General features: G+C 40.5%; 1 protein-coding gene across 1 annotated transcript in view; it reads right to left on the bottom strand.

The window, feature by feature from the left end:
* TBC1D22A (TBC1 domain family member 22A) overlaps positions 1 to 18,784 on the bottom strand; it is a 490,668-nt gene that overhangs the window by 171,022 nt on the left and 300,862 nt on the right. The window contains exon 11 of the mRNA XM_066591889.1: positions 471 to 598. Coding sequence (XP_066447986.1) covers positions 471 to 598 — 128 coding nt within the window. The remainder of the gene's footprint in view (positions 1 to 470; positions 599 to 18,784) is intronic.

Raw genomic sequence — 18,784 nt, forward strand, 5'->3', positions numbered from 1 at the left:
ACAGACTATAGGCAACAGTGGCACACTAAGTCCCTGTCCGCATTATAGACAGGTACTTCACATGTTGTTGTATGGTGCCTTGGCAATTACCATTTCTCCCTTAGAAGCATTGGTTCATAGGGCAATAGTTCTATAAGATGGCATGGGACGGAGGCTCACAAAAAGTATGGGATCATAGCCAATTGATTCGTAGTAAACTCTGTGCATGAGCACTAAGCCAGAGAGAAAGTGAAATCATTCTGCAGCAAATAAGTTAGAAGTTAAATGGCCGCTGCGCTTTGAGGCAACCTGTGTTTAGTGCGCTTTCAAAAAACTACTGGTTTGTGGGTTATAAAACTCGTATTCCAAAACATTCTGTAGATCATCTGCGAGGACAATCCATTCCATAGACTGTTTCATGTAAATATCTATAGCAGGTGTTCACACACCTGACAGTAAATACAAGTAGGTCACCTGCTGCTTGGACTCACCTGGTATGTGTCCCACAGCCTGATGGTGCACCGCAGGGGAACCTCTCTCATCAAAAGATTATTCATCCAACGGAAAGCAAATTGCAGGTATTCAACCTCATACTGATGTAAGTGTCTGTGTACTTGTTCTGAAAGCAAGAAAACCACTTGTTACATCTTCAGATGCTTCATATTATTGCACACTAATAATATAATGACACTGAACACTAGGAAACCCAGTAATGTTTTTATTACATGAATGTACATATTATGTGTAATACAATAAAGCTATCCCGTAAAATAATTAACTAGGGTAAATAAATAGCCCAGGCATTCTGTTTTGTTAGATATTATATACGCCGGATGGTCACTTCATTGCAGACACACATCTAGTAGCAATTTCATCAGCTTTTGACCTTCAGTGATTTGATGTGCCTTATAGTTCCAATAAATACTAAGTGAACCGCTTGGAAATATCTGGATTTCTGCATTGATTACTAATACAATGGGGTCTGGTATCCAAGTCTCAATTCTAGACTGACATAACAAAACTAATTTAATAAAACACACACTGTTGTACAGTTTATGCTTTTTATTAACCCCTTAATGACTGATGATACATCTTTTGATGGTGAAGTTTTGGGGCTTTAATCTGCAGCGCTATTAACCCCGTAGTGACCACACTTCTTTGCTTTTTTCTATTTTCGTTTTTTCCTCCACCCTTTATTTATCCATCGGTGTCGCTGTAGGAGGGATTTTTTTTTTGCGGGAAGAGTTGCATTTTTTAATGGTGCTATTTAATGTACCATATAATGTACTGGAAAACTTTTAAAAAATGCTAAGTGGAGAAAAATGGAAAAAAACGACATTCCGCCATCTTTCGGTGCGTCTTGTTTCTACAGCACACAAACTACAACAAAAATGCCATACCTTTATTCTATGGGTCAGTACGATTACTACGATATCAAACTCATATAGTTTTTTTTTTGCTGTACTACTTACCGTATATACTCGAGTATTCGCCGACCCGAGTATAAGCAGAGTCAATAAGTTTTACCACAAAAAAATGGTAAAACTTATTGACTCGAGTATAAGCCGAGCTATACTCGAGTATATACTGGGTAAAAAAAACCTCCATACTCACCTCCCAGCCGGGATCTGTGTCTGTGTGACAAGCTGCTTGAATTCTCCCCGCTGTCCTCTCTGCTCGACTCTGTCATCTGTCAGTACTGTATAAGTAAGCACTGAGATTGGATCGAGTGCCAGCCCATCACAACCGGCGCTCGATCATTCTCAGCCAATCAGTGAATGTCATTCACTGATTGGCTGTGAATGATCGAGCGCCGGCTGTGATTGGCTGGCGCTCGATCCAATCACAGCGTTGACAGCGGGGGATGACAGAGCCGAGCAGAGAGTATAGTGGGGAAGAAGGCAGGGAGAATTCAAGCAGCTTACCGCAATGCCGCCGGGAACACAGGAATTCAAGCAGCTTGCCGCACCACCGCCGGGGACACAGACGCTGGCTGGGAGGTGAGTATGGTGGGATTTTTTTTTACCCTTACCTGACTAGAGTATGAGCCGAGGGGGGCTTTTTCAGCACAAAAAAATGTGCTCAAAAACTAGGCTTATACTTGAGTATATATTTTTTTAAAGATATATATCTATATATCTATATATATATAGATATATATATTCTTAAATTATTTTCCGTCTCCATCTTCTGCGCATAATAACTTTTTTATTTTTCTGCCGAAGTAGTTGTGCAAGGGCTCATTTTGTGCAGGATGTCCTGTAGTTTCCGTTCATACCATTTTTAAATACATGCAACTTTTTATTCGGTTTTTATTAGATTTTTTTCTTGGAAACAGGGTGACCAAAAAAGTGCATTTCTGTTGTTATTTTCTGTTTCAGACTTCGTTCACTGGTTGCGGTAATTAATGCATAACTTCGAGAGATCAGACTTTTATAGATGCAGTGATATCAAATATGTTTTTTTGGTTTTATTACTTGGATTTTTTGTATTGTAAATATGGCAAGAGAGGGTTTTTTTGAACTTTTATACATTTAAAAAAAAATAATAATAAACATGCAATGCTCTGATCGCTCCTGCAGTATGATGCTGTCTGCATTCTGACACGCAGCCTATCAAGCCACCCCACGGGGATGGCTTGATAGGCATTCTGCCATGACAGCCCTGGGACATTTCAGAAGGCCCACAGCTGCCATGACAGCCACATGGCTCCCCCGATCTCACCATGGGGTGGGGGAGAGGGGGTGAATACGGGACCCCTGAACATCGTTCGGGGGATTTAAACGCCGCTGTCAGATTAGACAGCGGCATTTAAAGGGTTAACAGCCCTGATCCACAGCGCGACCAAACAGGGCTGTTGCCCACAGGTGTCAGTTGTAATGAACAGCTGACACCCGCGATGTATGGAGGGAGATAGTATTGCTATCTCCCTCCATACACGTCCTGCATCGGCAGGACGTAAACACTCGATGGGGTGGTCACTGGGGCTTAAAATACGGCGCTCCATAAGAAACCCGTAGCGGGTGCTTGACTGCCGGATATTCTAATAGCCGGAAGCAAAGAAAACATTCATTCCGGCTGTTTAACCCTTTACAACCCACAGTCAGTGCGACTGCAGCATGTTAAAAGCTGACAGAGGGAGGCAGTTCCCTTTCTCACTATACCCCTGATGACGCCAGGGTCTGATGAAACCTGCTGGGGAAGCTGGTCTTTTAGCAGAGAGCCTCATGTAGTCTATCCTGCTATGCTTATGTCAGACTCCGTTTACGTAGCAGCATTTATCACACATGCTGGCAGTTTATGGAGGGATCTAATCACTTGCCAAATCTTCAGTACATAGCATTGCACTGCTGCATGGTAGCTCGCGCCATTTGCAGCAAGTGTTACAGTTGTGACCCTGATATTTGTACAGAATTAGAAAGTCAGAATATTGTTTCTCTTGGACCAGTTAGGTATAATATATTACACTCATTCACACTATATTGAGACTCTGATCTTTTTAATTCATTGCTACTACAATATATTGAACTACATATCAAGGTTACTTTTTTAAGGTGGCCCAACTGTGGATTTCAGCTTATAGCAAAGACTGTGGTGGGATTGCTCTTCAGGTCATGTCACAACAATAGGATAGGGCAGTGATGGCGAACCTTTTAGAGACCGAGTGCCCAAACTGCAACTTAAAACCCACTTATTTATCGCAAAGTGCCAACAAGTCAGGGGGCGGGGCTTATCACGACGTATCATTGTACCCCCGTCGTTCTAAAAAGGACAGGGCCGCATCTAAATAGACAGGGTGCAGATTTGGACTCCTTTTTGGATGTGGAAATACTGCAGAATGTCCTGAGCGGAAATTTCTGTGGAAAATTCTGCAGCATTTCCGCATTCAAAAAGTAGTCAAAATCTGCACGCGGTTTATTTTGAAAGAGCCCTTGCCCATTTCCGCCACATGTAAACATACCCCAGCGTTAATCGTGACCCCCACATCACAGCGCCCCAATGTGTACATGTAGCTAAGCTCAGGTCAGCGGGCACTGCAGTGAGGAGGGACAGTGGAAGTTTCCTTAAAAACCAAGTCATTTAAGGCTTAAATGAAAACTCAAAGGACCCACCTTTGGACCGCCTTTGAACTCTTAACCTTTCCCAATCCACTATCTGATTGAAGGCTGTACAACTCCGATGTCCGTAGACGTCCGGCAGGGTACTCTTACTGTATATTACTGGCCGCTCTGCTGTCGGGGGCCTCTCCAGCATGTCCCATATGGCAGTACTGGCTCTAGCCAGCAAATGGCACCATTGTATGATGGCAGAAAGAGAAAACCCCCTAGGAAACCCTGAATCCAAAATTGGATTGCAAAGGGTTAATATGCGCACCAAGCAGCTATGAGGTGGCATAGGGATAAGAAATGTGCTGATTAAGATGTGCAGACTATCTTATGCCACATACACTATTTTCATAAACTTGTTGCAATTTGTGACTTTTCAGCTTACTCAGATTTCAAGCATCTTATGACACTTTGATGGATCTCTCATTACATTTTGTAATGGAAGATTGGACGGTCTCTTGGCAGATATCAACACAAGGTTGTAAAACAATGTAAACGTATTCTTTCCTCAACACAGGAATGTGGGTTTGTACTTGGTGTTGACACAGCCCGAACAGGTGATCATTCACACAGTGCAACCTCGCTTCAGGTTTTTTGTTTAGTACTGTGTGAAAAAAATGCTCTTGTGGTTGTGTAAATTGCAAGTTCAGCTTGGATAGCTTCTTATTGAAGGAGGACAGATTACTCCTACTTTGAAACATATAAAGAAAGTCCTAATAAAATCTGATAATTGGATTTACATATCATGATTCCTCCTGCAAACTTTAATAAGCCCTGTAAGCGTCTGAGATTCACTAGCATTTAAACAATGATGAATAATGGCCCAATAAATTATGAGCATTGCTCGTCAGTTATATTGATCAAGAAAAGCAATGGCAAACGCTGAAGGAATTCATTCTTCCTTCTTCTAAGTAATTGTGAGCAGATGCACTTTCGCAGATAAAGGTAATTTGGTTAGCAATAATTCTAAATTTAAATTTTCCAACTCACTAGAAATAAGCATTTGAACATAATGAATGAACAGGCAAATGTAATTATTGTCATCTATCAACCAAAAAATATTTTTTCATAAAATACTTATGCAGCAGTTTATGATAATAACATTATACAAGAGTAAAAAGAAATGATAGCTCTAATATAAAAATGTACAAGGCTTAAGCTAGCGCTGTTAAACACATTTCTCAGCACTTTTAACATTTTGCCTACATAACAAGTCACTAGGTTTCCTTACAAATAAATTATGCCTACCAACGCTGTTAGGATGATTAATTATAACTGTATATCAAACAGGGCAATTCCATAAGTAAGACATGCATTTATAACTGTGTTCCATGTTAATGAGTTCGATGGTTTAAGATGGATATCGCACTGCCCTTTTAAAGGGAATATCATTGTAAAAAGAATACCTAATGCATGCAAAGATTAACACAAAGACCCACATTTACTGACACTGGGTTTTTCAGCAGTTCAAGTAAAAGAAAGTGGGAGTGATTTGTGCCAAATAGAAGAGAAATGGAACGCCTCTTAATAAATTTACCACTTTCTAGTCTAACAGTTAGGGATTTAACCCTATGTCTGTAATGAGCAAACAGATGTTTGCCAAAAGTTGTGCTATTTACATCCATTGTAGGTGATCTAGCCTAAACTACTGTCAGGATGTCCCGAAACCAGTCCCCCGAACAGTTTCGGGCTATGTTCACACAGTGGAACAAAGAACATAAACCACCACAAGTAAAGTGTGGAATAACAGATGGAGAGGGGAACTTTCCCCCTATGACAAATAGTAAAAGATCGTACATGCATATAGTGCATTTCCCGTCCTGATAAGAACGCACCCGACCCACGTTCCTCTGCCACTAAACAACTAAAGTAAGAATGCAACTACCACCAGTAATCACAGTACTTAGCTTGAGACGAGCAGGAAAACAGAAGACCAAGATCCAGCTCTGATTCCAACAACGATCAGATGAACACTGATAATAATCAGCACAGGTCCACAGCCAAGACAGGAATAAAAGCCCTCCCTAATTGCTAGGTAGGTGCAACAGGTAGCAGAGTACTCCAACCAGTGCTAGAGAAAGCTGAGAGGAAAATCCACTCCAACAATATATAGATACCCGCAGCACTACAACAAACCCTTATCCAAGGGGAGGCTCTCCCTGCACAGCCGTTAAATAGGAGACGGATCCAGATCATCCAAAATCTCAAAGTGTATCCAAAAGAAAGCAGCAGGAGCATCCAGGTGCAGTAAAACAGGTATTATTCCTTTATTCCATCCTCAGTAATCACGCAACGTTTCAAGCTTGACAAAGGCTGTTTGCAACAGCCGAAACATTGCGTGATTACTGAAGATGGAATAAAGGAATAATACCTGTTTTACTGCACCTGGATGCTCCTGCTGCTTTCTTTTGGATACACTTTGAGAGGAAAATCCAAACAGCACTAGCATAAACCAGACCTCCATGAATGAAAACCAAAACCTGCCACAACAACTACATTTCCTTTGGAAACCTGACTACCCTTCAGTTACTTTCAGAAATCAGTGAATGAGAAGAAAATTTACAAATATTTCAGTTGATGATGCAGAGCATTTTATCAGTAACATTTTTGTGTTGTTGTTTCAGCCAACACCTGTTGTAAGCTTCCGTTTAAATGTAGGCCAAAAAGTTCTACCAGACGGATGGGTCTTCCTCCCTAGAAGCACTATTCTGTTCTCTCTAACCACAGCCAGCATGCTTTCTAGCTAAATCATTGTAGTTTGGATTTTACTCTCTACAACATTTGCTCTCACACACTACAATATTATGGCTTCTAACAAGCTTAGGGTTGCAAGGAGTAATATAGCACTCATAGAAGTCTACGGAGCCATACTGTACTCATTGTACTTCAGTAAGCCGCTGACTTAATACATAACCGAAAGATAAAAAGGTTACATATGACAGAGGTATTCTCCCTTGAAGCATTATTTTCAGAGGCACAAGGTATCAAAAATAACTCTGTAGTATGGAGATGTACAGTTGCAAGATAAATTGCTATCCAAATCACAATTAAAGTGTTATTACATATTTGCTTAAAACGTTTTAAACAAAGGCAGCACTCCTGGGATTCAAGGAGAAAGTTACTCTAAAAGAATAGGCAGATTTACCAGGCGTGGGCGGGCTGCCCTGGGTGCGATGAGCGGTGAAATTTAATTAGTTGATATCAATAGGAATGCAGATCCTTCCTGGTTGCATGGGCATCCAGCATATAAAAGAGCATCAGTGGAGGCTCGAAATCCAATGTTGGTTGGAGAAAAACAGATCGATTGGAGAACAGGGAGCTGCGGCCGAAAGTGAAAGTAAAATTGCGGTAAAGTATACACTGTGGTGTCAGACTACCGCTTCGGTGATCTGGTACAGCAGTATCTGACAGGTGACAACATCCAGCTAAAAAGGCATGGTGACGTCCTGTAAATCTGTCATGTGGGTTTCTAATGTAGGAGCTGCGAGGCAGGTATATTGGTCCCTGCCCGGCCTCCTATTGGCTGCAGTGGTCACATGTGTAAACAACCCATGTGACCACTTTAAACAAAAGACAGGAGCAGAGGTAGCAGGGAAACAGTGTGCAGTGGAAGGAGAGTATGTTTAGCGTTTTTTGATAACTTGGATTCATACCCCCCCACTGCCACTGATTTCTATTGGGAAAACCTCTTTAAACCCTTAACACTGCAGGGCGTACAGTTATATCCCGCAGCTTCGGGGTAAGTATGGAGGGGGATCGCCAGGCGATCTAGCTCTATATAACGTGGGTGTCGGCTGTTTCTTACCGTGCCAATCTTCGGAATTGTTAACACTTTAAATGCCATAGTCAATTCTGACAGTGGCATTTAAGAGCCTCGACCAATGTTTGGGCATCCCATACCCCCCCCCCCAGTGAAGAGATTGTGGGTCGCCGTGCAGGTGTCATGGCAGTCGGGGCCTTCTGAAAAATGACGACAGAAAATAATTTTTAAAAAATTAAATATTTCTGAAAAATAACAAAAATAGTACAGTAAACGAAAAAAACACTATATAAGTTTGGTATCATAGTAATTGTACTGACCCATAGAAAAAAAAGTTATGTCATAGTTGCTGCAGTGTGTACACTGTAGAAACAAGATGCACTCAAAGATGGCGGAATTTGGCTTTTATTTCACTCCACTTAGAATTTTTTTAACTATTTTCAGTACATTATATGATACATTAAATAGTAACATTGAAAAATACAACTTGTCCCACATGTATATGTGTGTACGTACACGTCTGCTTGTACGCCTGTTGTACACGCATGGTTACATTGTGCGTGAGTGCAAGTGTATGTATATATATATATATATATATATATATATATATATATATATATATATATATATATATATATATATATATATATATATATGCATTTTAGATTTTTTATGCACAACCATTTGCCGTCCATTGGTTGATAAATTCCTGCCAACAAACACAATTTGTTTTCCATGTGTGCCTATATTCTCCACATGCCCCATATGTTTTTATGCTCATTCTGTTTCTTATGCAGTTTAGTAAATTGCCGTTTTACAGCAATTTTATTTCTATTTTTTTTTGTCTTGGTTTTCTTTTTTTTTTTTCAAACATTAATTTTCAACCACATAGTGACATGCTAATCAGTCAGCTACAATGACAATGCTAATGTACCGTTCATAATCAGATAGGATATCATTTGCCATTTTTAACTGAATGCGTCATTTATTTTATACTTGATATGCGGTTTTATTGTTCATTCATTTATATATATATTTATTTGTTGATAATATTTAGTCATTAGCTTGTTAACGGGCATTTTTTTCTTGCTTTATTCTATTTTTAGCCCTTTCCTGGCCTTACTTTTGTAACACCTCTATTGTATGTTCCAACTAATTCCACGACCATACATTTCTTGACTGAAGGAGTTTCACCCCAAAACACACATCTTATGCAGGTTTTTAATAAAATAGAAGTTGGATATTACATCCAACTGTCCCACTACCTTTTCTGGAGAGTTACACCTATTCACCAGTTCTTTTTCTTGATTCTTACATCCCTCAACATGCGGACAGCCAAACTGCTATATGGAGGAGCAATTGCACAGGTGAAGGTACTGATGGGTAACCACTCACACACCTTCCTTATACTGAGGAGGGGCGACTGCTTGTACTATTCTTGTACAAAAAGAGGGCATATACAGGGTGTCAGACCACATGGTACGTGTAGTGCACCATAGAAGCGTACAACCTATTAATGGCGCCATATTTCAATCCAGCGGACTGCCCTTCGGCGTTCAAAGCCACACTGCATGTTACCGAGAAATACAAGGTATTGGCTAATATTCACAAACTCAACTCGACTGCAAAGCCATAGTGAAATGAGAATAATCGGACTTCCTTCAGCACTCGTATAGGGAGATTACTGTATACTAGACTCCCCAATTAAAAGCCTTATCATTGTACTCTACATCTATGCTAAAGAATTGGAGTTCTGCATCTGAAAATGATCTCTTTGATAATTAACAGCTGTATTCACAACTTTACAACATTCTAACAGATGCCGTCAATTCCATATTATTTTACCTACTGATTGATTTATCACTGAAAACATCTCATCAGTATTTTGTAATTCAACATATATAGCACTCAGGTTGACTAGGCAGAGCAGCAGATGTTAACTTAATTTTTTAGCACTTGCTCTGAATTTGTCACCATTATTTAATGCTGTGTTTGACTGATGGGGCAAAGGACACTATAATCCTCTCCACATATATTTCAAGTAATGCCTTGTTCCTGTGAACCATATGCAGGGTATGCATTTCAATGCCCTTTGAAGCTTTTCCATAGCTTGGTACATTTCACTGGGAAAAAATAATTGTCTTGATTTATGGCTACCCTGTACTTAATTATTTGCATGCTATACCCTCCAATATGACTTTCTTTGTAAAATAAATAATGATGTCAGAGAATGTGGAAGTCTCTTAGGTACTCTTAAATGTTAATTATGTCTCCCTTTCAGCACCTCTTTCCTAGTTAGTGTATTCCAAAGTACTTGAATCACTCTTACACTTTGGACGACAAATCATTCTTCCCTTGCATGCATTGTCATGATCAGGTACTGTACGACGTCCTTCATATAGCTTTTATCCTCCACCGTTGTTAAAGTCCTAGAGATCTTCATAGAGCAAACTAAATGATTTCATTTCATTATAAACCACAAACTCAATTTAAAAGCAAACACTTTTTAGATAAAAACCTATAAACTAAAAGGGGTTGTCCAAAATACACAATATTTCCACTGTGGGCCCATCAGTGCTAAAATAACAAAAAAAAGCTGAAAAAAAAGCAGGACTTGCCCGTTCCCCAGCCCCTGCAATCCAGCGCTGCAGTCCTGCCGCTCACATTGTGGGCGCCATAAAGACAGGAGTTCAGAAGGTTGGCACCGCCCTCTACATCGAAAGCTAGGACCACGGTGGGGTTGCAGTATTGGATCATGGGGGCTGAGGACAGATAGGTACTGTTGTTTTTGTTATTCTACTACAGCTGGACCCATAACGGAAATGTTGTCTGGTAATAGGACAACACAGTTGAGCACCCAGTGCACACAATCATTCTGTGCATTATTTGCATCAACTTTGTTTCATTGCCCGAAGACTTATTCACACTAGTGCAGTTTTGAAAACTAACTTTCAAACAAAATTCATTTTTTTAAAAAGGAATGTTTTACCTGCAAATTGTGTAAAAACATTAATTTAACATTAATTGTGGAATTAAACATTAATTCCATATTATGAAAAAATAAATAAAAAAGGACTAATATTCTGCAATTAGCATTTTATACTAATTCATGAAAGGTTTGTAAGGCAGTATTGTTAAAATTTCGTTTAAAAAAAATTTTTTTTTAATTCATTCACTTGTTTGTTGGAAATGCAAATGGGAGGTCGTTGTTGCTGTTAGCCGTTTAGTTGTTCACAACCATCGGTGGCCCAAAAGGCTCCCTCCATGTTTTTCGGTTTGCTTCTTTCAGTTGTGTGATATCCATGCCAGTATCAGCTCTGACAGTATCAGCCATTGTGTCCTTTGGCGTCCGGGTCGTCTTTTGCCACTGATCTGTCCAAGCATTATAGATTTTTCTAGCGACTCTGCTCACATTACATGGCCAAAATACGTGAGTCTGATCATCTTTCCTTCCAGTGATATATCGGGTCTTATACGATTCAGGACTTCTGTTTGTTACTCTCCCTGCCCAGGGTTTATGCAGCAGCTTCCGCCAGCACCACAGCTAAAACGCATCAATCCTATCAGCTATTTTCGCAGTCCAGCCTTCCCATCCTTACATGGCTATGGGGAAAATAGTGGTTTGCACTACCCTGTGTTTAGTTGCTATGCCGATATCCCTACTTTTCCAGATTTTTTCCATGTTTAGCATTGTGCTCCTCCCCAAAGCTATGCTACGTTTTATAGATTCAGCTTATATTTCAAGCCCCATCTCTCTACAAATGTTTTGATTGCTGCGGTCCGGGTGCTGACATTGCTAGAATCAAGCAGAAGAAGTGCTCATTCAAGCGAGCAGCGACAGCCCTGGGATGAGTGTATTAGCTGTTTCGTTCTAGCGATCAAGGGGTCTCAGCATTCAGACTCCCAGTGATCAAAGCTTTTGACAGGTCCCTATTACATGTCAGTAGTTTTTTGAAAGCGCAGTTACACTTTAAGCACTTACTTGCATTAGCTTGTATAACTGGATCAATGGGGAGCAAACAGATGTATATTTTATTATTCCTCATTCTTTTACTTTCTCTTCGGACTCAGGCTGAAGGCAATGCTGTGTTTATGGAACTACTACAGCAGCACACGGAGTAGGCACACATGCTCCATTAGGCACTGTATTCTGCCCAGTAGCAAAGCTACTAAGGGAAAATATCATTACAAGACAGCATGCATTGAAGTGAGCCACTTTCTGTGTCTTCATACAGATTATTATGGAACATGGGAAAGGACAAACATTGTGTGTGTATAAATTCAGCAGCACAAAGGAACGACGATAGGGCCCTGTATATTCTCAATGCCAACGGGAGATGCTCTTCAACGAGCTCCACATTTGATGAGGTGCTGGCTAATGTTACTATCCAAGAAAATGATCATCGCCTTATCTGTTGCTGCCGCTTGCACTGGTTATATACATCAAAGGGGAACACCCATGGTATATCACTGGGATACGTCATAACACTATGATTGGTGGCAGTCCGTCCTTTGGGAACACCACTAAATAGGATGCAGAAAGGACTGAGCTTTCCTGCTTTGCAAGCAAACACTTATGTGTTCAACATAAAATTCATAATGAGAAAAACACAAAACAGACGCCGCACTTCAAAGCTCTGATGACGACACTTCTTATTACGTCTGAATAAATAACTGTCTTCTTCTCCTGCAGACAATTTAAAATGCATATGTACTAATTCCTAAGTAATGTGATTACTGAAGCTTCTGGCTTATAGAAATGAAATGCTAACACAAAGGGATTACCGAATATCATTCCTTTATTGATTTATATTAAATATGTAGTGTACAAAGGGTCTTAATCAACGCGCATTCATACAGTTATAGGAGAAAACAAGATAAAGAAAGTATAACCCAGAGTCTGCAGCTGGAAAGAAGCGCTCCCGAAAATATGGATTACTGATGTAAAGCAGCACACCTAGCAGTGAAATACAATTTATTGATAAAATGAAATGGAAAATAAAAATGACAAAATTCCATTTTTGGAGGCCATTAACCCCTTCCCGCTCCAGGACGTACCGGTACATCCTGGGAGCCTGGTACTTCCCGCAACAGGACGTACCGGTACGTCCTGGGGATAGCGCGAGATCACATAAGATCCCGCGCTATCCCGCAGCGGGGGCCGGCTGTCAGTCACAGCCGGCGTCCCGCTGCAACAGCGGGGGGGCATCGGAGATGCGCCCCCCGCTGTTAACCCCTTCCCTGCCGCGATCTAAGTAGATCGCGACAGGGAAAGAGTTCACAGAGGGATCGCGCTCCCTTTGTGTCTCCGGCCTGTCACCATGGCAACAGGACACCAGACACTGGCGTCCTGTATTGCCTGTGCCTATAATCGCTGTACAAGCGATAAGGCATGGCAGAGCAGTAGCTCTGCCATGCCTTATGACAGCGATCATAGGCACAGTGCTGCAAGTCCCTCAGAGGGACTCAAATAGTGTAAGAAAAAGAAAAGTGTAAAAAAAAGAAAAATGTAAACAAAATATATTAAAAAACCCATTTTTTTATGCTTTTTCTAATATTAGCATAAAAAAAGGGCAAAAAAATTAAAACCCCACATATTGGGTATTGACGTGTCCGTAACGACGTGTACAAAAAGTTGAACATGCTTTTTATTTTGTACGACAAAAAGCGTAAAAAAAAACGCTAAACAACAGAGGCAAAATGCTAATGTTTAGCATTTTGCCTCACAAAAAAATTCAATAAAAGTGATCAAAAAAGCCGTACATTCCCCAAAATGGTACCAATAAAAACTACAGCTCGTCTCACAGAAAATAAGCCCTCATAGAGCTCCGTACATCGAAAAATAAAAAAGTTACAGGACTTTGAATGCAGCTATAGAGAAAAAAAAAGATTTCCAAAAAAAAAGGGGGTTTTATTGCAAAAAAGTGTAAAAACCTAAAAAAAAATAACAATTTTGGTATTGTTGTAATCGTACCGACCCGCAGAAAAAATTTAGTGCGTCATTTATGCTGCATGATTAACGCTGTAAAAAAATAAAAAGAAATCTATGGCAGAATTGATGCGTTTTCTCTCCCTGTTATCATAAAAAAAAAAAAAAAAATTTTTTACAATATTGTCTATGTACCCAAAAGTGGCACCGATAAAAACTACAGATCGCTACGCAAAAAACAAGCCCTTATATGGCGGCGTCCATGGAAAAATAAAAAAGTTATGGCTTTTGAAAAATGGAGATGGAAAAATACCAAAAAATCGCTTGGTCCTCAAAGCCAAAATAAGCCATGTCATTAAGGGGTTAAACATTAAATTAGAAGTAAAATAAAGAAAAAAAAAAAAAAGGAGGTCAAACATTTGGTGTTCTGACCAAATAAAGACCCTACAAAAATCTGATGTATGCAACAAAGCTTCGTATATAAAACCTGCACTCAGCATATTTTCTATCCATATTCATATTTTTACTGACTGCACATATATTCACCGACCCAAATAGCCCATGAAAGTCTATGCGAGTTAAAACAAAAAAAAACACGGCAAACATGAATGTTACACATGTGCGTGCCACAGTTTTTAAATAATTACCTACCAGAACACAGTAAACAAAAAAGTGATACTTTGCTTTTTTATCGCATATGTCAAAAAACAAAGGGTACATAGATGTAAAAATAGGGACATACGCAACAACAACACATACAACACACACACAGTAAAATTAGTATGTTTTTCCTGGACCAAAATTGCTTACCCCCGTGTGAATGAGTCCTAAGTTGACTACAGTACGGAAGCTGCCATATGGCGATGCCATCTAGGAAGGAGACGTTTTTTTAAAGGGTATATTCATGGACCTGCCCGAGTCTGACATATGTCTGAACTGGCACTTCGAGTTTTCTGTTGCTCGGCTCAAGGGACAGAGCCAAACAAAGGAAGAAAAAGAAGGAAGCATAAAACCTACCCTAATTTTGTTAATCATCATACTTCAGCTCCATTAAAGGAGATGTCCCGAGGCAGCAAGTGGGTCTATACACTTCTGTATGGCCATAATAATGCACTTTGTAATGTACATTGTGCATTAATTATGAGCCATACAGAAGTTATAAAAAGTTTTATACTTACCTGCTCCGTTGCTAGCGTCCTCGTCTCCATGGAGCCGACTAATTTTTGGCCTCCGATGGCCAAATTAGCCGCGCTTGCGCAGTCCGGGTCTTCTGCAGTCTTCTATGGGGCTCCGTGTAGCTCCGTGTAGCTCCGCCCCGTCACGTGCCGATTCCAGCCAATCAGGAGGCTGGAATCGGCAGTGGACCGCACAGAAGAGCTGCGGTCCACGGAGGAAGAGGCCATCTTCAGCGGTGAGTAGAGAAGTCACCGGAGCGCGGGGATTAAGGTAAGCGCTCCGGTGAGCTTTCTTTACCTCCCTGCATCGGGGTTGTCTCGCGCCGAACGGGGGGGGGGTTGAAAAAAAAAAAAACCCGTTTCGGCGCGGGACAACCCCTTTAAAAAAAAAGGGTGTCAATCACAAACTCACAAACCAAGGAGGTGTCTTACAGTTCTATGTGGTGTTACATATACAAAAATCTGTGATAATGAATCATACTAATAGGCTTCATGCATTTAAATGATGTTAGCCAAGTACTGGACATTTACTGTCTATTTAATGCTGCCAATATGAAGCTTTGTGGAAAACATGGATACTTTCTTCCCAAAACAGTGCCACATCTGTCTACAGGTTGTTTGCAGTATTGCAGTTCAAGCTCATTTGCTTCACTATAGCTGTGCTGCAATAACAGATACAACCCATGGGCAAGTGTGGTTCATGTTCCTATACGAATGCAGCCATATTATTCAAATCTTATACAACGTCTTCAACTTTGGTAATTCAATGAGAAGCTTAGAAGGTAATCAATCACCAGGCTGACGCTACTAAGGGCCGTATAAACTGGTGACAGAGACCCTGACTCCAGAGGCGCATCACTTTATTTGGTGCTGTACTTTTCATAAAATCTCCTTTTAGCAGCTGTAGTGCAAGCTGAGGATGTACTCCTCATAATGCTGTGTGCACTCTGTAGTCCTCGATATTCTTGAGTTGCGCCTCCGCTAGCTGATAGACAGTATTCTCCTTAGTAATGTTCTATCAACTGCCTGTCAGTGGCAGGGGGGCGAAGTTAGCCTGTTGCTCATAAATACAAGGACTCCGTACTGCAGCTGCTAAAAAGTTATTTGATGAAAAATGAGTGATGCGCCACTTGAATCAGGGTCTCTGGCAGTAGTTTATGTTATCCGTCAACAGGGCGGCATAAACCTTTAAATGGTTAGACATTATACATGGACATTAAACATATACAGTAACTGGCGGAACATTCAAATAGAATAAAGACAAGATAATAAATGTTAATTACTGTGCAACAGTTTTTGCAAAGGATAAGCAGATAGGTGGCGCATAGTAACTTTAGTGAGCTGAATTCAAATGTGATATCCTTTTTTTTTCTGCCATGTATGGTTTTCAAGTTACGGGGAATAATGTAATCCAATTGCCGCTGTATTTTATTTTTTTTTCAAATCTGCCTATACAATTAACCCCTTAGTGACGAAGCCTGTTTGCGCCTTAGTGACGGAGCCAAATTTTGGAAATCTGACATGCGTCGTTCAACGTAGCATAACTCCGTAAAGGCTTTACATATCCCAGTGATTCTGACATTGTTTTTTCGCCACATGTTGTACTTCATTTAGGTTGTAAAAAGAGACCGATATAATTTGTGTATATTTATTAAAAGTACCAATATTGGAAACATTTTGAAAAAATTGTCATTTTTTCACATTTTCAACCGTAATATCTCAAATACATAGTAACATAGTATGTAAGGGCGCCCACCCACTGGCAATTTTTTTTTCTTTGCGTTTTGCGTTTTTTCTTAAGAGCAATTAGAATTGAATGTACTCCTGTCCACTGGCGTTTTTTTTTTGCGTTGCGTTGCGTTTTTTAACATAGGAACTGTCAGTTGCATATGTGTCCTTATTTTTCTCCTAATGCACCCATGAAAGTCAATGGAAATTAATGGAAAAGCCGCGAAAACGCGGCAAAAAACGTGCGGAAAACGCGGGAAAAACGCTGCGTTTTTCACGCACGAAAATCGCAAACGCCAGTGGGTGGGCGCCCTAAGGCTGAATGAAGACATTGTCCATCTAGTCCAGCCTGTCTATCCTACTTTGTTGATCCAGAGGAAGGCAAAAAACCCCAAGGCCAGAAACCAATTAGCCCTTTCGGGGAAAAAATTCCTTCCCGACTGCCTAATGGCAATCAGACTGTTCCCTGGATCAACCCCTAATAGTTCCTACCTGCCTATATACCCGGATTAACAATTAACCTAAGATTTATATCCTGTAATATCCTTCTTCTCCAGAAAGACATCAAGTCCCCTTTTAAACGCCTCTGTGGATTTTGCCATCACCACTTCCTCCAGTAGAGAGTTCCATAGTCTCACTGCTCTTACAGTAAAGAATCCCCTTCTATGTTGGTGATGAAACCTACTTTCCTCTTGTTACCGTCGTGGTCCTGGGTGTAAACAGATCGCGGGAGAGATCCATGTGTTGTCCCCTCATGTACTTATACATAGTTATTTGGTCCCCTCTTAACCTTCTTTTTTCTAGAGTAAATAGACCCAATTTGGATAGCCTCTCTGGGTATTCCAGTCCCATCATTCCATGTATTAGTTTAGTTGCCCTTTTTTGAACCCCCTCCAGTACCGCAACATCCCTCCTGAGCACCGGTGTCCAGAATTGTACGCAGTATTCCATGTGAGGCCTGACAAGTGCCTTATATAATGGAAGGATGATGTTCTCGTCCTTCGCCCCTATACCTCTTTTAATGCACCCTAAGACTTTATTTGCCTTTGCAGCAGCTGACTGGCATTGGTTACTCCAGTTTAGTCTATTATCCACTAATACCCCCAGATCCTTTTCCATATCACTTTTCCCTAGTGGTACCCCAATAAGTGAATATTGGTGACATCCGTTTCTGCTGCCCATGTGCATAGTCTTACATTTTTCAACATTGAACTTCATTTGCCATTTTTCTGCCCAAGCCCCCAGCTTGTCCAGGTCCGTTTGCAGCCGCACATTGTCCTCCGTTGTACTAATTATATTGTATAATTTTGTGTCATCTGCAAATATTGATATTTTGCTGTGCAGCCCCTCTACCAGGTCATTGATAAATATGTTGAACAGAGTGGGGCCCAAAACTGAACCCTGTGGCACCCCACTAGCGACTATGGTCCAATCAGAGTACGCACCATTTATTACCACCCTCTGCTTTCTATCATTGAGCCAATTTTCTACCCACTTACACACGTTTTCGCCCAGTCCGAGCTGCCTCATTTTGTATATTAGCCTATTATGTGGCACGGTGTCAAAGGCTTTAGAGAAGTCCAGATATACAAGATCAATAGATCAATAGATTCTCCCTGGTCCAGCTTAGAGCTTACTTCATCGTAGAAACTGATCAGATTTGTCTGATATGAGCGACCCTTCATGAATCCATGCTGGTGAGGAGTTATTCCCTTGTTTTCCTTGAGGTGCTCATCGATGGCGTCTCTCAGAATCCCCTCGAAAATATGTCCAAACATATTGTACAAATTTTTGATAAGATATGTATTTCCATCTGTTTACTTTATTCTGAATGCACACTTGAAAAACATTTGTGTTTTTTTAACCATTTAGAGGACGTACAAATTTAACATTACTTTTCAGCATTTTGAGGAGCACTTTGTTTTCCTGCACCAAGCCAAGTTTGCAAAGGCTCATAAGTGTCAGAATAATAGATACCCCCACAAATGACCCCATTTTAAAAACTACACCATTTATTGTATTTACTGAGGGGTGTCATGAGTATTTTGACCCCACCAGTTTTTTTCAGGAATTAGTTCAATTTAGGGGAGGAAAAATAAAATTTCAT

Source organism: Eleutherodactylus coqui, chromosome 2 (genome assembly GCF_035609145.1).
Source record: "Eleutherodactylus coqui strain aEleCoq1 chromosome 2, aEleCoq1.hap1, whole genome shotgun sequence".
In the NCBI taxonomy this organism is placed as follows: Eukaryota; Metazoa; Chordata; class Amphibia; order Anura; family Eleutherodactylidae; genus Eleutherodactylus; species Eleutherodactylus coqui.